The sequence below is a fragment of the Mobula hypostoma genome, chromosome 23 (assembly GCF_963921235.1).
Source record: "Mobula hypostoma chromosome 23, sMobHyp1.1, whole genome shotgun sequence".
Classification (NCBI taxonomy): Eukaryota; Metazoa; Chordata; class Chondrichthyes; order Myliobatiformes; family Myliobatidae; genus Mobula; species Mobula hypostoma.
The window spans coordinates 12,485,224-12,506,215 of NC_086119.1; the positions used below are offsets into that span (position 1 = coordinate 12,485,224).

The 20,992-nt window shown below is 43.0% G+C and overlaps 1 protein-coding gene across 7 annotated transcripts in view; it reads right to left on the bottom strand.

Moving 5' to 3' along the window:
• Nucleotides 1-5,854, bottom strand: part of nf1a (neurofibromin 1a) — a 385,105-nt gene extending 379,251 nt beyond the window's left edge. For all 7 annotated transcript variants that reach the window (XM_063031787.1, XM_063031792.1, XM_063031790.1 and 4 more), the window contains exon 1: nt 5,789-5,854. In XM_063031787.1, the coding sequence (XP_062887857.1) occupies nt 5,789-5,848 (60 nt within the window). In that variant the 5' untranslated portion in view covers nt 5,849-5,854. The remainder of the gene's footprint in view (nt 1-5,788) is intronic.
• Nucleotides 5,855-20,992: the final 15,138 nt, after the last annotated feature.

Here is a 20,992-nt window from a genome sequence, read left to right on the forward strand (position 1 = left end):
GCTCTGATCCTTCTTGTAGACAGCCTCAGTGTTCTTTGACCAGTCCAGTTTATTGCCAATTCGTATCCCCAGGTATTTGTAATCCTCCACCATGTCCACACTGACCCCCTGGATGGAAACAGGGGTCGCCGGTACCTTAGCTCTCCTCAGGTCTACCACCAGCTCCTTAGTCTTTTTCACATTAAGCTGCAGATAATTCTGCTCACACCATGTGACAAAGTTTCCTACCGTAGCCCTGTACTCAGCCTCATCTCCCTTGCTGATGCATCCAACTATGGCAGAGTCATCAGAAAACTTCTGAAGATGACAAGACTCTGTGCAGTAGTTGAAGTCCGAGGCATCTACCTCCTACCCAAGATCCACAAACCTGCCTGTCCAGGTAGACCCATTGTTTCTGCTTGTTCCTGCTCAACAAAACTTATATCTGCATACCTCAACTCCATTTTATCCCCCTTGGTTCAGTCCCTTCCTACCTACATCTGTAACACTTCACATGCTCTTAATCTTTTCAATTATTTCACGGTCCCTGGCCCCAAAATCATCTTATTTTCACTATGAATGTCCATCCCGCATCAAGAAGGCCTCAAAGCTCTTCCTCTCTATCTCTGGAGACAGCTTATCTACTGATATCTTTTAGAAACTCACATTCTCACAACTACCTGGAGTATACCTCTTCCCATCTACCTGTTACCTGTAAAAATACCATCCCCTTTTCTCAATTCCTCTGTCTCTGCCTCATCTGCTTTCAGGATGAGGCTTTTCATTCCAGAACGAAGGCGATGTCCTCCTTCTTCAAAAAAGGGAGCTTCCCCTCCACCACCATCAACGCTGCCCTCACCCACATCTCCTCCATTTGGCATATGTCTGCCCTCACCCCATCCTCCAGCCACCCCACCAGGGACAGGGTTCCTTTTGTCTTCAGCTACCACTCCACCAACCTCCACATCCAACACATAATTCCAATGGGATCCCACCACCATGCATACCTTTCCCTCCCCTCTCCAAATTTCCGCTTTCCGCAGGGATGGCTCCCTACGCGATTCCCTTGTCCATTCATCCCTCCTGGCACTTATCCTTACAAGTAGAACAAGTGCTAGACGTGCCTCTACACCTCCCCCCTCCCTACCAACAAGGGCCCCAAATAGTCCTTCCAGGTGAGGTGACACTTCATTCATGAGTCTGTTGGTCATCTACCGTATCCAGTTCTCCTGATGTGACCTGTATATCGGTGAGATCTGATGTAGATTGGAAGATCACTTCACCAAGCACTTAACGGAAAAAGCCAGAAAAAGCAGGATATCACAGTGGCCACCCATTTTAGTTCTACTTCCCATTCCGACATGTCAGTCCATGCCCCCTCTACTGCCTCAATGAGGCCACACTCAGGTTGGAGGAGCAACACCTTATATTCTACCTGGGTAGCCTCCAACCTGATGGCATGAACATCGATTTCTCAAACTTCTGGTAATTCCCCCCCCCTTCTCCTTCACCATTCCCCCTCTCACATTATTTCTTTACCTCCCCATCAGATCCTCATGGTGCTCCTCCCCCTTCCCTTTCTTCCTTGGCCTCCTGTCCTCTCCTATCAGATTCCCCCTTCTCCAGCCCTTTATCTCTTTCACTAATGGACTTCCCAGCTCTTTATTTCACCCCGCCCCCTCTCCCGGTTTCACCTATCACCTTGTATTTCTTCCTCCCCTCCCCCCAACTTCTTATTCTGACTTTTCATCTTTTTTTTCCTCCAGCCCTGACAAAGGGTCTCGGCCCGAAACGTCAACTGTTTACTCTTTTCCAGAGATGCTGCCTGGCCTGCTGAGTTCCTCTAGCATTGTGTGTGTTGGTCGGATTTCCAGCGTCTGCAGAGTTTCTCGTTAGTGATTAAACTCGTGATTTTTTTTTTGCAAAACTTCCAATGAAGCCAGCACATCAGCAAATGCAACTCCAAGAAAATCTATGGAACTGTAAATGACGCCAAGTCATGTTGCATTTCATTGTGAAACAAAACTTCAATTCATTTTGTTATAAGTAGTTTTCAATAGTTATCCAATCACAGTATTAACAGGAAAGATTAAATGAAAATAAAAGAGGTGCTGATTCTTAAAGCTAGTTTGATAAAAAGTCAACTTCACTGGGCTATAAAATAATCAATAATCTAAAACACTCAAAAATATTCCAAGCAGCTCTGTGATAGTCAACTATTTGACACAGTAAGTATGACAACTCATGCACAACCATAATCCATCCAAGAATTACCTATCATAATGCAGGAGATACCGGGAACAAATCTCTGCTCCATATGTTGACAACAAATAATCTCTAACTTTACAATAGTTGAATTTATTGTAGTACACTTTACTACAATGGTAATTGCTGAAGTTACAATTATGCCAGAATTTTATTTTATAATTACAGAGCCACTTCCATCAATGTAACTGAAGATTAAAATTCTTAATGGGAGGAGTTGTTGTAAATATGGAATTTTATAATGTAAATCAATTTTTTCACACTCAAGGGTTTTCAAAATACTTTGAAATACCAGTTCAAAGAAAACAAAAAAAATTCAAATTGTGAACATCTATTAGTTGATAAATGTTGTTTGAAAGGAAATATGTCAGTGTGGTCTACTGAAGAAATGTTGAAGAATACAAGAACACACTCAACAGTTTCAAACTTCTGAGTGGGCAATGAACCAACCCATGATCTCGACTGCACTGTTTTTGCTCTGTTTGCAGACCTTATTTAATTCATTTATACATGCAATGGATTCCAGTTAATTGGGAAACACTGGAACCAGTACACTTTAGCCCAATTAAATGGCTGCCCCAGTTAGCTGTAGTTTGATGGAAATAGTTTAAGGTTCAAAAAATGCAGAACAAATTAGAACACAACCAATACTACTACAGTACTATAAAACTGTGTATTAGTTCCCAATAGTTATTGATGGAGGAATTCATCCATTGTACGCTGCTGTGTTCTTTTGATTGACTGTAAAATCAGCGCAAACACCTAGTGCAGATAATGAACTGCCTTTATACAGTACTTTCCATGATTACATCCTCCAATTCTTCATTTTCATTGTAACATTCAATATGATTGTTGATACCTTTGAATTCTTTGTAGTACCTAACTTGTTGAAGTAATGACATTATTTCATTTTAACTCCCAGCCGTTTCCAGCACCTCCAAGCATGAATGCTTGAAACCGCAACGAGCAAAACTGTTCCAAACTGTCTTACTGCTTATTTCTCACCGGCTATCAGTAACAAAAATCACCGTTTTTTAAATACAAACACATGCAACTGACGCCATTTAAAAACTATTCTCTCTACGCACAATGTGGTGTCTAGTTAAGCAGCATAGTGTCCCAAATAAACAAAGGAAATCCTGGCTATTTCTCAATTAGATTTTGTTCTTTAAGAGCGGTCCCAAATAAAATATAAATATATATATTTTATTTGGGACAGATTTATATATGTAGATAGATAGATGGTGGGGGGAAGACTAAGTCTTTTGCACAGTACTGTATTTGTCAACATGTAACAGAGATTGGGTTTGTAAATCTGACGGCAGCAAGGGATATTGGGAATGGAAAGTGTGGAGCGCCACAAGTGGAATGTGGGACAGGTGACAGAGAAGGAGTGCCAGGAGCAGGGGGGGGGGTGCAGGTGAGACAGCAGGCACGGTCATTTGATTCCAAACAATTGGTTTATTGATCATTACAGAATGTCTCTCTGGTGCTTCCTGCTCCCTCCTCCTTTCCCCTCAACCATGATCCCCTCTCACTGCCCCCTTCCCACTCTTAGACAACAATAGAGAAGCATTTCAAAATCAGGTTATTCATTACTCACATATGTCATGAAATTTGTTGGTTTTTTTGCGGCAGCAGTACAGTACAATACATACTGTGCAAGTCTTAGGCACCCTAGCTGAATACAGGTGCCTAAGACTTTTGCACAGAACTATACATACACAATAAACCTAATCCTGAACATCAACACTAACAAACCACAGGTCATCTCAGCTACAAAGCTACAAGCACCTATCTGAGCTCTCCAATCTGATTAGCTGGAAGCGCTGTGGAAATGGTGTAAAAAATGACATACCTTCCTCAAATTGTAAATCCACACAGGTCCAAAAACCTGACTACAATCACAGTGAAACTTCACCCATTAGTTAGTAGCTGTTCAAGGCACCAGATACTTATGGAATTTGTACCTAACTTGGCAATACCCTTTGGCAAAATATTTACAAGAGAGAAAAATTACATTTCCTCACTGAAATAACCACAATTTTATGCTTAACTTTTAGATAAATTGATCTCAATGGATGCAGTAAAAATCACAACAGAATAGGCTGCCACTGTTACAGTTTTAAAGGACTATTAACCAGCTATTAACTTGCTTATAACTTTTAATCTGGTCAAACTTTTTAACCACATATTAAATCGAGTAACAGCCAACATACAAAATATCTAATCATTGAAAAAACTCTTATGTTGTTCAATCCACAATTACTGAAAATTGTTCTGTTTCATTGTCTCCAACAATCTGTCATGAAGAAAAAGACCCAGTCTAGATTCCACTAAATGGTAATGACTTTGTTGATGCAATTCACTCAAAGCTGGCAGAAGAACCACAAAGTTGATTAAATTTTACGTACATATTTCACTCGTCCTAACTCAAATTTCTGGAATCTGCTCCCCCCAGCTTTAACAGATGCACTAGCTGCCTCATCCAGCTAAAACTGGCCTAGGCCCCAAATTATATTAGTCACCACTGCAAATTTCAACTACTAATATTCATTTGCAGGCCAGAGGAGGCTGTAAAAAGATACAAGGCTAGCATTAACTACTAGATATCATTTATTTATATGACCATGAAACTGGCTCCTATGTGCATCTACAATGGGCAAATGAATCTGAGTTGAACTCAAGGATACTCAAGATCCATTTTAGTCACACTTTGCAGACAGATTAACAACAGAACGAACAGTGAAAAGTCTGTGTATTTCGATACGAGAGGGTAATAAGTGTTCAATTTAGAAATGCATAAGCCATTTGATCAAATTCAATGCAGAATCTCCCACAACCTTCAGCTGTGTGAAAAAGCTGACTACTGAGGCAGGGGACGGGTTGGGAAGCTGAGGTCCGGATTCAACAAAAATGAGTGTAATAATGTTTAAATCTCGTAGTTAACTCTAACGGGAACTACAACAAAAGCTTCACATCATCTCTGCAAAAACAACGTTGCAATAGTAACTGTATTGACCGAGATGGAAAAGTACAATTAAGATGAAGCAAAACACAAGTTTAAATCCAGAGGGGGAGCACGGTGCCCTTATTTGATACAAACATCAGAAGTGTCGCTGAGAAATAAACGGAGAGGTGGTGGGAAGATTGCGTGATGTTCAGAGAGCTGGAAGGGGAGCACTCCTACTTCCATGTGGGAATTTATTTTTCTATGAAACAAGTGGGATTAATGATGATCAAATGGAAGTGGGAGTGGGGTGCGGGTTGGAATATCACCCTGCTCCTGCTGCCGGGATTCCTAAGAGCCAGCCCTGGAGAGCACAGAGGAGGGCCAGGCCTGGCTCCACTAAAGAGCCACCCACCCCCAGAAAGCAGAAACAAACGGACAACCGATTCACCTCAGAAAACATTCAACCGCGCAATTGCGAAGGAGGGGACCAAAATAAAGAATGCAAGTCATTCCAAGCACTCCTGGGCTTTACAAAAAAAAAGCAATCAATGCAAACAAATAGCACACCTCCAGCTTAAAGATCAGTCTTACCTGCTCATCAAAACGCGTTATGACGGCTTGAACCCATTCCACCGGCTTATGAGCCGCCATGCTCGGCTTTCCCCCCCCCCACCCCCCCAACCAACTCCTCCTCCCCCTCCCCCTCCCCTCTCTCTCCTTAGGGTGAGCCCACTGATCGTTGCTCTTCTTGTCTAAAACCCCTCCCTAGTTCTATGTTTTGTTTTACACCCCCCCTCCCCCCCTCTCTCTCACTGTCACTGCACTGCTATCCCTCCCCTCAGCCGTTCCACATTCACCAGGACACGGCGGCCATGACACTAACCGGAAGTTTGATTTCTTCCCCCACCCCCCCTCTCTCGCTCTCGTTGGCTCCCATGGTTGGGCCTGACGCATGCGCGCACCCTCCAGCCTGTTCATTAAGAAAAGTATGGACAGTTACGTCATCGCCCGCCAAACCCCGCCCCCTCCCCTTTCTCCCTACTCCAGCTTGCACTCCTGTGCGCATGCGCACAGATTCAGGCAGGCTTTTTTTCAATGGGGAACATGAAAAGTGGTCAGTGTTGATGCAATTGTATTCTGTTCTCTCCGTTTGTTTTTTTATTGTGGAAAATTTGATAATTGTTTATTTCTACTTATTCTACTTAAAATTGCAAGTGTGTCTTTTTAAAACTAGGTATACATATCAAGAAAATTGCAAAAATAATATATGCTGGCAATATACGACATCTCTCAGGTTCTGAAAAAGATGAATTAACATTTTGGGTATATATTTTCCATCGGAACCAGAAACTAGGAATCTATTTTTGAAATAAAAATAGTTTTGAAATAAAAATCTATAACCCTTGTTCTGTAATATAAAGGGGCTCGAGTTAATCCCGAATCCCTGTCCTAACGTTGATCCCACATCAAGCTATTTTAACGTTGGCCGATTGTTTTGCTACTGTTTGAAATGTATAAACTGCCCTTTTGTGTGTCTGGATAGAAGAAAATATCTCGACCTCTGAACTTGAAATAACAATTCATGCTGTTGATATTGGGTGATTTTCATTTGAGATAGTTTGTAGAAATTATTTACATTTTGAGAGTGGAGGGAGTATACGAGAGTTCAAGTATTACCACAATGCTAACGCTTACGCGAGACAGGGATCTGCTTTCCGATATTCAATGACTATATCTGCTTTATTTTAATTACTGATAAGTAATTTACAATCTGATCTAAAAACTTTAGTGAGAGAAAGAGAAGGGGATCAACAACGTCCGTTCAAATGAAGGCAAATAAATCTTTCGCACTGCTCAGTAAGTTTTGGCGTGTTGCTTTGTGTCGTATAGTTTCACTTACAGGAATATTGGTGTTTCTCTTTCGCATTTCTCCAAATTAAAACGGCTTTATTCTCGTATCATCCTTAACATTAAATGATCTCGCCACACTGAAACGTATAAAAACTGAGGGAGAGCGATATTTCTCCGCGGAGGGAGATTTACCCACGCATCCTTACAAATTCTACTGCAGTGCGAACTGAAGCGGTGAAAATCTAGTTCACCTCTGTAGTTTATCTGAGACCGTAATAACCTCGCGTCTACTCCAGAACAGGAGATCTGTAGGTACTTTTGAAGCTGAATTGTACTGCAGGTGTAAACCGAGGACTCTGGGGAGTTTAGTTACACATTTCATGACAATTGCCCGTGATATTAAACCTGGTTCTGATTCTGATGGAAAATCAGCGGGCAGCTGAGATTCTTTCACTCAGTTGCACAACTGACTTTTTCGCAGATTTAGGGTACCTACAGGTTCCCCATCAATTTCCACCCCCCACCCCATCCGCACCTTTACTATTCTCTAGTATAGAGAACGGAGCTCAAAGAGGGAGAATAATACCAACCAGATTATACAAAGGCAGAGGGCAGAGAGAAAATGTGTTACATAATGATGCGAAGAAGCTCCCCCTCAGATAGTCCTCCCTACAGTTGCTGATAACTCCGTCATGCGTTTCAGGCATTTCCAAAAAAAAACTCGAGGAGTCGGTAATCAAGTCATTTCCCAGAATGGCTGTGCACAGGGGGAAAACATGCAAATGAACAGGAGAAATGCACTTTAAGAATTTTCCGCATAAAATAAATCTTTGAAACAGGCATTTCGTGCCTTGATTCTACCATTGCGTTTGCTAACATAACCACTTCTTGTACAGTAATTGCTTCCAGCAATAGGGTAATGAACTTGCGCCGAGCAAGTGTGTGCACTCGAGGCGGGACAGAAGTGCCGCTGAGTGGTCAGAGGAAGAGCTGAGACACACTGCAAAGTAGCGCCGGCTTCTTCACCGTGCCTTACCGAGCAGCGGCGATGTCAAAGTGCCCTGACCTCCCAGTTTTGACGGAGTTCAGCAATTGAAACAACAACTCACAAAAAAAGACGTAGGACTGGACGTTGAGTGCCAATCAGAATTAGGTCCACAATGCAGTTACCGAATTATCTTCCATTCTCTTTAAAGAAAAATGCCGTGTTTTTACAGTCCGTGTCAAATGTGTTTTACGTTGAAAAATGCTGCTCTCTAACATTAAGCAAGATTCCCGTATTGAATATTATAAACGGAATTTCGGGTTTAAGTGGTAAATCCGACCACATTCGGGCGGTGCAAGTTTAAGGTACTTTCTATCTTTACGGACACTTTTTGTGATTGTCAAGATTCAAGACTCTTTAATTTCATTTCCAGTACACACGTGTAAAAGAGAGCGAAGTCATTATTACTCCGAATTCGATGCAGCATAAAAAACTCAGCAGGATAAAGAACACGATAATTAAAAACACAATAAACTTAAATGCATAAGGCAGCTTATATACGTGTTTTGATTGTATGTCTATAATGTTACGCTAGGCACAGTGTCTGTACATAAGTTGACTCCTCTGACAGGAAATGATAAATGAGGGGGGGTGTGGAGGGGTGAGTTAGTGGGTGGAGGTGTTGATCCGCCTTACTGTTTGGGGGAAAGTAATTGTTTTTGAGTCTGGTGGTCCTGGTGTGGATGCTATGTAGCCTCCTCCCTGATGGGAGTGGGACAAACAGTCCGTGAGCAGGGTTTGATCCTTTATGATGCTACTGGTCCTTTCCCGGCACCTTTCTGTATACGTATACTGTATGTCCTTGATGGCGGATAGGCTGATGCCGGCGATGCGTTGAGCAGTTTTGACTACCCGCTGTCGAGGTGATAAACATCACCAACGTTTTGAAATAAACAGAAGACACGAGTAAATGTAAACTGTCACCAAGTTCAGTCGCACTGCTTTCACTGCCCTCTGATAAGGATATGTGTGGAAGATGGTAGGCTTGCGCGGATTCACGCGTGAGCGTTCATGTTTGTGTCCTTAAGCAGATACCTTTGACGTGAGTGAACGAATGCGAAAGCTGTGGAATAGCGGGCGTGGGGAGAGAGACGCGTTAGATCTCAGCCACTCCATGCGCTACTTCTCCAGCATCTAACAGGGTGCTTCATTAACACCCGCTGCAACAGCTCGCCTGGTTTCTAAATAAATGCAGAAATAAACTGTAATATCTGTATGATAAAATAAACTATTGTTTCGTATGGTTTGTCTTATTCCGAACGCTGGTAATTAATTCTTGTACCTCGAATAAACCTCGGCGTTTCTATTTTAGCAAGATACATAACACAAAGTTCAAACTTCAAAGTAACTTTATTATCAAAGGACACATATGTCACCATATGCTACCCTGAGATTCAGTGTCAGGGGACATTCACAAAGAGACACAACAGAATCAATGAAAGCCTCACACAAAGAAAGTCTGTCAACCCTTTTCGAATTCTCGTACATCGCTTATTATTATTAATGGCATTAATGATTTATTTAATATTTCCTCTCTGGGTTCTGTGGGAGGAACAAAATCAATTCTCCTGTCCTCAGCAGCCAGGCCTTCGCAATTGGCATTAATTAAGCCCCACGCAGTATCGCCAATATCTTGGCTCCCCCCACTTCTCGACATCGCAAATATAACTTGTCATTTTAATATGAAAAAGCTTGCCATTTTCACTTTCAAATACTCGCCGGATTTTGTTCGTTTCTTTAAAAAAAAGCTCTGGTTGCACAAATTACGAAGAAATTCATCAACGTGCGGGATATAGTCAAAATAATAAAAAAAGATTAACCATTCTAAATATTTGCATTTACATTTATTCATTGGGTACTATTAAGCGCTACATACAATTAATTATTTTGGAATGCAACGAGTGACTTTGTTAAAGAGACAACCTTTTGTTCTTTACCCCTGTCCGAATGAACAAAGGATTTCCTAAAACAGCTTCGCAAAGGCACTTGATCAAAATGCTGCTCACGAAATAAATAAGAATTTTCGCGATATTGTTTCACCAGATGTCGTTTTCTGGTGTTCGTGAAAGCGAGGTGTTCTTAATAAACCCTGCATTTGCTGTGGAGGTTTGATCGCCCTCGTTTCCCCAGTGCGGACCTCGCACACACACGAAGACAGACTCTTGGCTGTGCGCGCTGTGTGTTTTTTTTAATAATGAGCTGGCCGCGCGTGCGCACTTAGGCAGCCGCTTCCGGCGTCGGATTTCATTAATGAAAAGTTGGGCGGGTGACGTCACGGTGCTCCAAGCTTACCTCAGCGGAGAAGGGAATCAGGAAACGTGAATGGGACGAGTCGCAAGCATCAATGGGCGCTCACGGCAGCCCAGCCAGACTGCAGGGAGGACGAGGGAGGGGGGATGGGTGTTCCTGCGATTCAGCTCTTTTCCGGCACCGTGAATGAATACGACTCGTCCCTTCAGACTCCATGATCACATTGCAATTCCAGCCAAGCTTAAAGCAACCATTTTGATTCACAAAGTGCAGTGTTCGAGTGATGTATTGCTATTGTATACATTTTGTACATGTTATTTACTATCACGTTCGACTGCCCAGTTTTAGAAGAACATCGTTTATTCATCTGCAACTTCTTATCACACAGAATGCTCACATCTTACATGGAAATTCCAAGAGCTGTACATATAGATTATAACTATTTACAAATACCAATTTTAAATATGTACCGAAATATCTTAATGTGAATTCAGTGATCACATACACGATAAACAATCTATTTTAGATTTGTGCAAAAGGGATAATATGAAAAGGCAATTACAGACATTAGGTTCCTGGGCGATTTAAAATGCTAATTATTTTTAAATTACTAACGCTGTTTTAATGAAAAACGTTTTTGATTTTTATTGATAGATAGATTTTCATTGGCCCAGATTCATAATCGCTTCCTCCATTTGACTAGTTTTCGATTACATTCGGGGTTTCATTAACTCACCTTGCAGGTCCCCGGAGGATCACAATCTAGTGTCATTATATCATTGATCATGTAATCGAAAGCCTCCGCTTTATTTTAGACGCCAAGACACCAGCCCTGATCAGGCAACCCATTCGTTTCCCAGTGAACAGTATAGAGTACGAGCCTTCCATTCGAAGACATAACAACGTGATCTCGGAAGGCAGGAGCTCAATTGCAGATAAATTCGTTCTCCGGTGTTTATTTCTCATCTAGCTTCCAAAATGATATCAGCAACCGAACTCATTTTAAAGTTAACGATTCTATCTTACTAGTTTATTCATCAGATCTCTAGTTAAATCCTCTTCACCCTTAAACACTTCCTGCCAAAATAAGAAAGCACAACTCACCCGAGATGCCAAGGGTAACGCAGGGGTAATTTTGCGCATTTTCCAACGCACAAATCAAGTTCCAGTTATAATTTGGTAATGACGTGAAGGATGGGGAAATGGAGGGTGTAGAATTTATTTCTTTTTGTGATGGTCCTTGTTCAAAGCTAAAAAAAAAACCTTGTGTGCAATGTCAAGGAAATAATTTATTGTAATCGTTCACTGAGTTGCGCTTTCAAACCGTGAGACTATGTATATCTGTTGTTGGATAGTACAGGCAGTAAGTGATGGGCTGAATACCATTAATCTATCAAGTACCCCAGAGTCCCGAGAGGCATTGGTTGCCATGTGGAACACAACAGCGCTCGCTTGTGCCAGAGGAAGACTCCGTCGGAAGCGGTGAAGTGCAACGCAGCTGGTGGATTACAGCTTGGCATCGTCCATCACGGGGATAACTCTAGGGGAGTGTGGTACGCCCTCCTTCCCTAAACAGATGCTGGGCCACTTCCTCTTCTTATGACGTTACTGTATTTGTTTTGCTAACTTTTGCAATTGATGACTTCGTGATCAGATTCGAAGTTAACTTTTACCCTCGGATTCACACGCACGAAAGGGTCTACAAGAAGGGTCAGAGCCGTCTCTATTTCCTGAGGAGACTGAGGTCCTTTAACATCTGCCGGACGATGCTGAGGATGTTCTACGAGTCTGTGGTGGCCAGTGCTATCATGTTTGCTGTTGTGTGCTGGGGCAGCAGGCTGAGGGTAGCAGACACCAACAGAATCAACAAACTCACTCGTAAGGCCAGTGATGTTGTGGGGATGGAACTGGACTCTCTGACGGTGGTGTCTGAAAAGAGGATGCTGTCCAAGTTGCATGCCATCTTGGACAATGTCTCCCATCCACTACATAATGTACTGGGTGGGCACAGGAGTACATTCAGCCAGAGATTCATTCCACTGAGATGCAGCACAGAGTGTCATAGGAAGTCATTCCTGCCTGTGGCCATCAAACTTTACAACTCCTCCCTTAGAGGGTCAGACACCCTGAGCCAATAGGCTGGTCCTGGACTTATTTCATAATTTATTGGCATAATTTACATATTACTATTTAATTATTTATGGTGCAACTGTAACGAAAACCAATTTCCCCCGGGATCAATAAAGTATGACTATGACTATGACTACTCTGAAAACACTTTGAAAGCACGGCCTTGTACAAGGGCACATATACATCATCCAAGTGAAGGGACGGAGAGGTTAGTTGAAGCGCATGATTTCTCCACGTCACGTGGAACTGTTGCATTGAAGTTAAACCCTGGCATGGCCCCAAGAGAACAAAGTCTATTTTCAAGAGTGCAGTTGACCCGAGGTATCTACTATCATCTCAAGGTGACGGATTTCAGAAATCTGATCGCCCCTTTCTCCCGGTGCGACAACGACCAATCGGAAGGAACACTACCTCGCCATTCAGTACTGCTCTGAATTACACCAGGCCGCCAAAACAATCCGGTATCCAAAATAAATATTTCACTCATTGCACCATGGAGATCAAATGATCTCTCACCCGAGCAAAATCGTACATCCATTCAGGAAGTTCTGATTTAAACCTCGCTTCCGATATCTATTCGCATAACCAGCTTAATATTTCAACACGATGCCGAACTGGACTGTCTTTTTTTTGTTTATTCAGGCAATACAGAAGATCCCAAGGCAACACATACAAAACGCTGGAGGAACTCAGCAGGCCAGGCAGCATCTATGGAAAAGAGTGAACAGTCGACATTTCCGGCCGACACCTTTCATCAGGACCCTTCTTCAAGATCCCAAGGCAGACTAGGGAGGAGGCCAGGGATAATTGTCTGGAGGCTTAACCAACACTGAACCATTAGTTCACAGACATAAGTTAACTCGTCAATCTTATGAATCTTGGAATGTAGTACTACAATAGAACTTAGCGTGTAGTAATACAGAAAGTCATTCAACTCATCAAGCCAGCAGCAGCCTCTTTAAACAGCAGTGGATATGGCCCAGTCTATCATGGGTGAAGCCCTCACCACCGCTGAGCACATCTACATGGTGCTCTATGGCAGGAAAGCAGAATCTATCATCAAAAACCCCCACCACCCAGACCATGCTCTCTTCTTGCTGCTGCCACCAGGAAGGAGGTACAGGAGCCTCAGGACTCGCACCACCAGGTTCAGGAACAGTTATTACCCCTCAACCATCAGGCTCCTGAACCAGAGGGAATAGCTTCACTCAACCCAACAACTTATGGATTCACTTTCAGAGATTCTTCAACTCATGTTTTTGATTATTTATGTTTGGGAGGGGTATTTGCACCGTTTATTATCTTTTACACATTGGTTGTTTGTCTGACTTTGTTGTGTGCAATTTTTCATTGATTCGATAGTGTTTCTTTGCATGTACTGTGAATACATGCAAGAAAATGAATCTCAAGGTGGTATATGGTGATGTATATGATATTAAATTTACTCTGACCTTTGAAATAATCCAGTTAGTTCCATTTATTTAAGAGACTGCTAGACAGGTATATGGAGGAATTTAAGGTGGGGGGGTATATGGGAGGTAGAGTTTAAGGGGCAGCACACTATTGTGGTCCGAAGGGCCTGTACTGTGTTGCATTATTCTATGTTCTATGTTCTATATTCCTTTGCTCTTCCCCATATCCCAAAAAAAGGTTCTGAACACAAGAGATCCTTTATATGCTGGAAATCTACATACAAAATGCTGGAGGAACTCAGCAGATCAGGCAGCATCTATGGAAGGGCATAAACATTGACATTTCAGGTTCAGTCCTGATGAAGGGTCTCAACTCAAAACATCAACTGCGTAGATGCTGCCTGACCTGCTGCGTTCCTCCAGCATTTTGTATGTGTTACTCCCAAAAAAGGTTCTTCCTCCCTCAAGTGTATACTCAATTCCTTTTTGAAAGCAGCAACTGAATTTCTTTTGCCCACTCTATCAGACAGTGCTTTCAAGATCCAGACAAGCACCTTCACCAGGAAAGGGTTTGAAATGAAACTCCATCCAGGTCTTTGGAGCTACTTAGATCTTTATAAGTCTTGGTATTTGTCATTGTCGTCGTCTGAACCCTTAGTGCCTAGGTGGCACATGGCGCCTCCTTGGTATTTTTACACTGCAAAAAATACAGAAGCGCATCAGCAAATCACAAACTATCTGGCATTAAATTCCTGCCACCATAAACATTTATTCCATGCTCCACCTTATTCTCCTATTAATTTGCATCATCTTCTGCCCTTTGTCACCTCCACCTATCTTCTCCATTCTGAGGAGGGCTTCTGGCAACATCCCCACACTTCCTTCCTGCCTGTCAACACCCCCTCTTCCCTCACCTGGATCCACCTATCACCAGGTTGATCGTGCTCCACCCCTTCCCTCCACCTTTTTTATACCAGCCGTCTCCCCTCTATTTTTCAAACTAGATGAAGGACTCTGACCCAAAAGGTCAACTGCCCATTCTCTTCCACAGGTGCTGCCTGACCTGCTGAGTTCCTCCATCACTTTGTCTGTTCCTCCAGATTCCAGCACCTGCAGTCCCTTGTGTCTCTGTGGTCATTGACGAATGCTGGCTGACATGATCACGCCAGGTCGGAAGTTTGTGAGTTCATTTCTCAGCAAGTGGTGACGGGCTGAAGATGCATCTCTACTTTCCTCCGCCAGTCTGCAGATCACCCTTGGACAAGGCGTAGCACCTGCTGAGCCCCCTGATCAGGGTCACTCGAAGCCATGGGAGCAGATGGTGGATGGTCGTCTGAACAGCAAGCTCATATCATAAGTCCTGATTATGTGACCACTGACACCAGGCAGACAATCTCCGAAGAGTATTGATAATGACAGGAGTCACCTGTCTTTATAAGACACGGTCCAGAAGAAAGCAATGGCAAAGCACTTCTGTAGAAAAAGTTGCCAAGAACAATTATGGTCATGGAAAGACCATGATCGTCCATGTCATACGACACAGCACATAATGATGATGATATTATTGTTACAGCAAAGTCTTGTCTGCTCAAGTAAACAAAAAATATTCATTGCACTTATTGTGCTGGAGGATGGAAATTCTCTCAATCTTCCAGTCAGTCTTTACCTCTTCACTGAAGTCTCTAAAGAAATTAGTTATTCTGCTCATATGCTGGTGGTGATCCACTCTGCACAAGTTGATTGTTACTTTCACATCTCCAACATTCGGCGGACATTAAGTGTAACTATTTGAAAATCCATTGTTAACTCGACACCTAGACATCAAAGGCAGTTATAGATATACAAGTTCTTTCCTTTCGAAGGTTCCATACTTCTGCAACACAGAAAATACCAGTCATGAAGAAGAGCAAGATAGAATCACAATCAGAATTGAAGTAAGTTGCAGAAATTTGTAAAATTAATCAGCTCCATTATGGACACTAGCCTCCATAGCATCCAGTACATCTTCAAGGAGCAATGCCTCAGAAAGGTGGTCTCCATCATTAAGGACCCCCATCACCCAGGACATACTCTCTTCTCATTGCTACCATCAGGGAGGAGGTAGAGGAGCCTGAAGGAAAACCACTCAATGATTCAGGAACAGTTTCTTCCCCTCCGCCATCTGATCTCTGAATGGACATTGAACCCATGTACATCATTACTTTTCTCTCTCTTTACACTACTTAGTTAATTTAAAAATTATATATATTTCTCACTATAATTTACAGTATTTATTATTATGTATTGCAATGTACTGCTGTGTATTACAACACATTTCATGATATCACTGGCATATGTTGTGAAATTTGTTGTTTTGCAATAGCAATACGTTTCACAACATATACCACTGATATCATGAAATGTGTTGTAATACGCAGCAGTACATTGCAATACATAAAAACTATAAATGATAAGAAGTACAGTATAATATAAATTAAATAAGTAGTGCAAAAACATAGCAAAAATTAGTGAACTAGTGTACATGGGTTCATTGTCCATTTAGAAATGGAATGACAGAGGGAAGAAGCTGTTCCTCACCGTACAGATTATCGTACCTCTTCCGTGATGGTAGTAACGAGAAGAGGGGATGTTCTGAGTGATTGGGATCCTTAAAGAGGGATGCCACCTTTCTGAGGGACTGCCTTTTGAATATGTCCTTGATGCTGGGGAGGCTGGTGCCCAACTTTTCCCGATCCTGTGCATTGGCCCTTGGCCCTTCCATATCAGACTGTGACGCAATCAGTCAGAATGCCCTCTAAGAAACATCTGTAGAAGTTTGCTAGAGTCTTTGATAGCATACCAAATCTCCTCAAACACCTAACGAAATACAGCTGGTGTTGTGCCTTTTCAAAGTACCACTTTTGCATCGTAATTTGAGCATTGACACTGGGGGTGGCATGGCAACAGAGAGGCCAGCACAACGCTTTACGGTACCAGGGACGCAGGTTCAATTCCCGTCGCTGCCTGTAAGGAGTTTGTACGTTCTCCCCGTGACCGTGTGGGTTTCCACCGGGTGCTCCAGTTTTCTCACACAGTCCAAAGACATACCAGTTGGTAGGTTAATTGCTCGTAATAAGTTATCCTGTGATTAAGGTAGGAATAAGTTGGGCGATTGCTGGGTGGCATGGCTTGAAGGGCCAGAAGGTCCTATTCTGTGCTGCATCTAAACAAACAAACAAACAAATAAATAAATAAGCAGAGAGCCACAACTGAAATACACTGCACCCATGTGGAGAGTGAGTCAGCTGCTGAGCTGAGGGTGATTCCACGAGGCCTGTATTTATTTTTTTAGTTCTACATGTTATCTATCTTCATAACCATGACAATGCACTATACACTTGGATCCTAGCTGGACAATGATCATTGATTCAGCATCTGTATTTGTTAATTGTCCTCTTATCTAGAGTTCTTAAGCCCTTTTCCATTATGTTTAATCTTGTCAAGTTTGCTTTGACTGGCTCGGGTTTTCCCTCATACTGTGATTAGTTAAAGTGGACTCCCGATTAGAGCCTATTACAGGGTCCTTGTGCTTCGAAAATAATTTGTCTTGCAGTGTTGCTCAGTCAAGCCATCAATGCTGTGTTGGAACTCCTGTGAATAAACTCTGGCTTCTGTCTCAACATGGGAGTCTGTCGCTCCGCCGCACCTGGGTTCAGTCGTCTGTCAGCCCGCACCGTGACGTGCGCCTATTCAGATTACTTTCTCTTTCATAAGCATGAAAGAGGAGCAGGTGCAGGTTCACCAGATTGACTCCTGGGATGACAGGACTTTCATATGATGAAAGAGTGGATCGGCTAGGCTTATGCTCTCTGGAATTTAGAAGATTGAGGGGGGATCTTATTGAAACGTATAAAATTCTAAAGGGATTGGACAGGCTAGATGTAGGAAGATTGTTCCTGATGTTGGGGAAGTCCAGAACGAGGGGTCACAGTTTGAGGATAAAGGGGAAGCCTTTTAGGACCAAGATGAGGAAAAACTTCTTCACACAGAGAGTGATGAATCTGTGGAATTCTCTGCCACAGGAAACAGTTGAGGCCAGTTCATTGGCTATATTTAAGAGGGAGTTAGATATGGCCCTTGTGGCTAAAGGGATCGGGGGATATGGAGAGAAGGCAGGTACAGGGTTCTGAGTTGGATGATCAGGCATGATCGTACTGAATGGCGGTGCAGACTCAAAGGGCCGAATGGCCTACTCCTGCACCTATTTTCTATGTTTCTATGTTTCTATCTGCCCTGTCGAGCCTGCGCCACCCACCCAGAAGTCAGAGGAGCAGAATTAGGCCATTCAGCCTGTTGATTCTGCTCCGTTGTTCCATCATGGCAAACCTGGCCATGACCTTCACTCCATCTGCCTCCTTTTTCTCCATAATCCAAAGTCCAAAGTACAAAGTACCTTCATTATCAAAGCACGTATGCAGTATACAGCCCTGATTCATCTCTCTGCAGACAGCTATGACTCAAATAAACAGAATGCTATGCAAAAATCTGTCTCACTGTGTTTTATATAAATTCAACAAGGAAGCCTCTACTGGGCAGAGAATTCCACAGGTTCACTGATCTCTGGGAAAAGCTGCTTCTCCTCACCTCCATTCTCAATCTCCAGACTGTGTCCCCTTGTTCTAGTCTCACTCACCAGTGGAAGCAATGTCTGTAATATCCCTTCTCATCCTTCACAATTTCAGTGAGTCTAGTCCCGGGCAATTCAATTTCTCCTGATGGGCTAAACTCCTCATCTCCAGAGTCAAACTAGTTCACAGATAAAGATTATCACTGTACTTTCCAGCCTTGGCCTAGATAGACTGGATGTGGAGAGGATGTTTCCAATAGTTGGGGAGTGTAGCACCAGAGGGCACAGCCTCAGAATTAATAGAACAGAGGTGAGGAGGACTTTCTTTAGCCAGAGGGTGGTGATCTGTGGAATTCATTGCTACAGATGGCTGTGCAAGCCAAGGTATTGGGTATATTTAAAGCGGAGATTGATAGGTTCTTGATTAGCAAGAGTGCTAAAGATTACAGAGAGAAGGCAGGAGAATGGGGTTGAGAGGGATAATTAATCAGCCATAATGGAATGGCAGAGCAGACTCATTGGACCAAATGACCTAACTCTGCTCCTAAATCTTATGGTCTTAAGAAAATGTGTCTCACCTCACGCTGTCTTGTGTAGCGATGTGAAATGCAGATCAATGTTTAATAATGAATGTTCCATGTGTCTGCATTCATGGAGGCAATGTGTATTCATTGAACCATGAATTACTGACATCAGCAAAACTGGTAAGACATACAGGATTGTTACAGAAACCTAAATGGTTTAATAAACGTCCTCTGGAATAGGATCAGCCGAGCACTATATTATGTATACATGACTCCACTCCATATCTTAGAGAATACAGTTGGTACATTCTGTAATAGCTGGGGAAACCATTCATTTGACAGGACAACCAAAGACAGACACCCTATGTGATATTTCCATCAGCACTCACTCCATCAAACACAATTTCAAAACTTCCTTTCAGGAAATGAGTTTTGGGTTTCCTGCGCCCTCTAATCTTCAAATCGCCTCTAATCCTTTAACCAATGTTATGTACCCCGTAACTGGGTTGCCAAACCAGCAGAAATGGATCACTCAGTTGGAGTCTGGATTACTAGAACTAAGAAAGTTTTATTAAAGAAACAAGCAACACAGTACTCTAATCAAAAGGATAATAAATGCAACAGTTCAGCAATGATAAACACACATGTACACAGAATTAGGATAACAGGATCAATCAAGCTCTATCGTCGTCTAGGGGTAAATGACCAATTTCAAAGTGACGCAAAGTTCAGTTCAATTGAATTCAGTTCAGTTCGCAGTAATCACGGCCGTGGGAGATGGACAGTGGGGGGAAGGAGAGAGAGAGCAAAACAAATGAATATTCAAACGGCTTCCACACAGACCTTCGATATTCTTCGCAGTCAGCTTTCGGGCGAGCCCTTTGTGATGTCTTCTGAGGTCACCGACCGTGACCCCTCCGTTTCCAGATATGATCATTTCTCTGCGGTGAACCTGGCACCCAGGCAAGGGCGGACACACATACCAGGTTCCCGCTGATCGTGCCTTTCCACCCTGTGCGTCTATGGCTTGGTCCCGTGACCAGCCTTCCAAAACTTCCCACCGACTTATGGGAGGCGCACCGCTTCCAGGGTCTCGTTACCTCATGGTGTCGTGTGTGTCTTGCCTTAGCGAACCTGTCCCTTTTTATCCCCCTGCTGGGGTATCGCCTGTCCCTCACTTCAAACAGTTCAGGGTTCAAAGGGGGAGCCGATCTTGACAGCTCTCCTTCCGTTAAACTCTCCCATCCCTTCATTAACATCTCCAAATGCTGCTCCATTGTTTTCCTTATCTCTCTTTCTCCTGAAGACAGGTGGCAGACCAACTGCTGATCCCACTGGTGCCAGCACAGGACAGCTAACATCTTAATCTATGTGTATTCTCGTCACACCAATTACCCTGGATCTATGGCCCCTGGGTTTTGTCCTCTCTGCTAAGGAATGAATGGTGGGATAAAATAAAATTATGGCACGGAGAAAAAGTTACAGCTTGAGTCTGGTAATATCACTTCCCAACTTTTATCCTGTGACCGGAGCGGCTAAGGTTCCAGCTAATTGTTAAATGCACTGTGTGTTTCTGTTTCCATCAGCCCTGCAGACAGTTTTCTGGTCTCCCTGCTCACTCAGTAGAAAAGAAACCTCAACTCTTCTCTAACCCTTCTACCGATTCAATTTAATCTCTGTCTCTTATCGCTGACAGAAAGAAATAGGCTTTTCGTATTCACCCAGTTCAGTTCTCTTTTAGTGTTACACACACTTAAGACTATCTTCAGAGACACAAGAGACTGCCGATGCTGGAATCTGGAGCAACAAACAGCCTGGTGGGAGAACGCAGCAGGTCGAGCAGCATCTGTGGGAGGAAAGGAATTGCTGACGTTCGGGGTTGAAACCCTGCATTAGGACTGAGAGCAGAGAGGTGAGATGGCCAGCAGAGAGAGGAGGAGAGTGGTTAGAAGGGATTCTGAGGTTATTAGAGAGCTG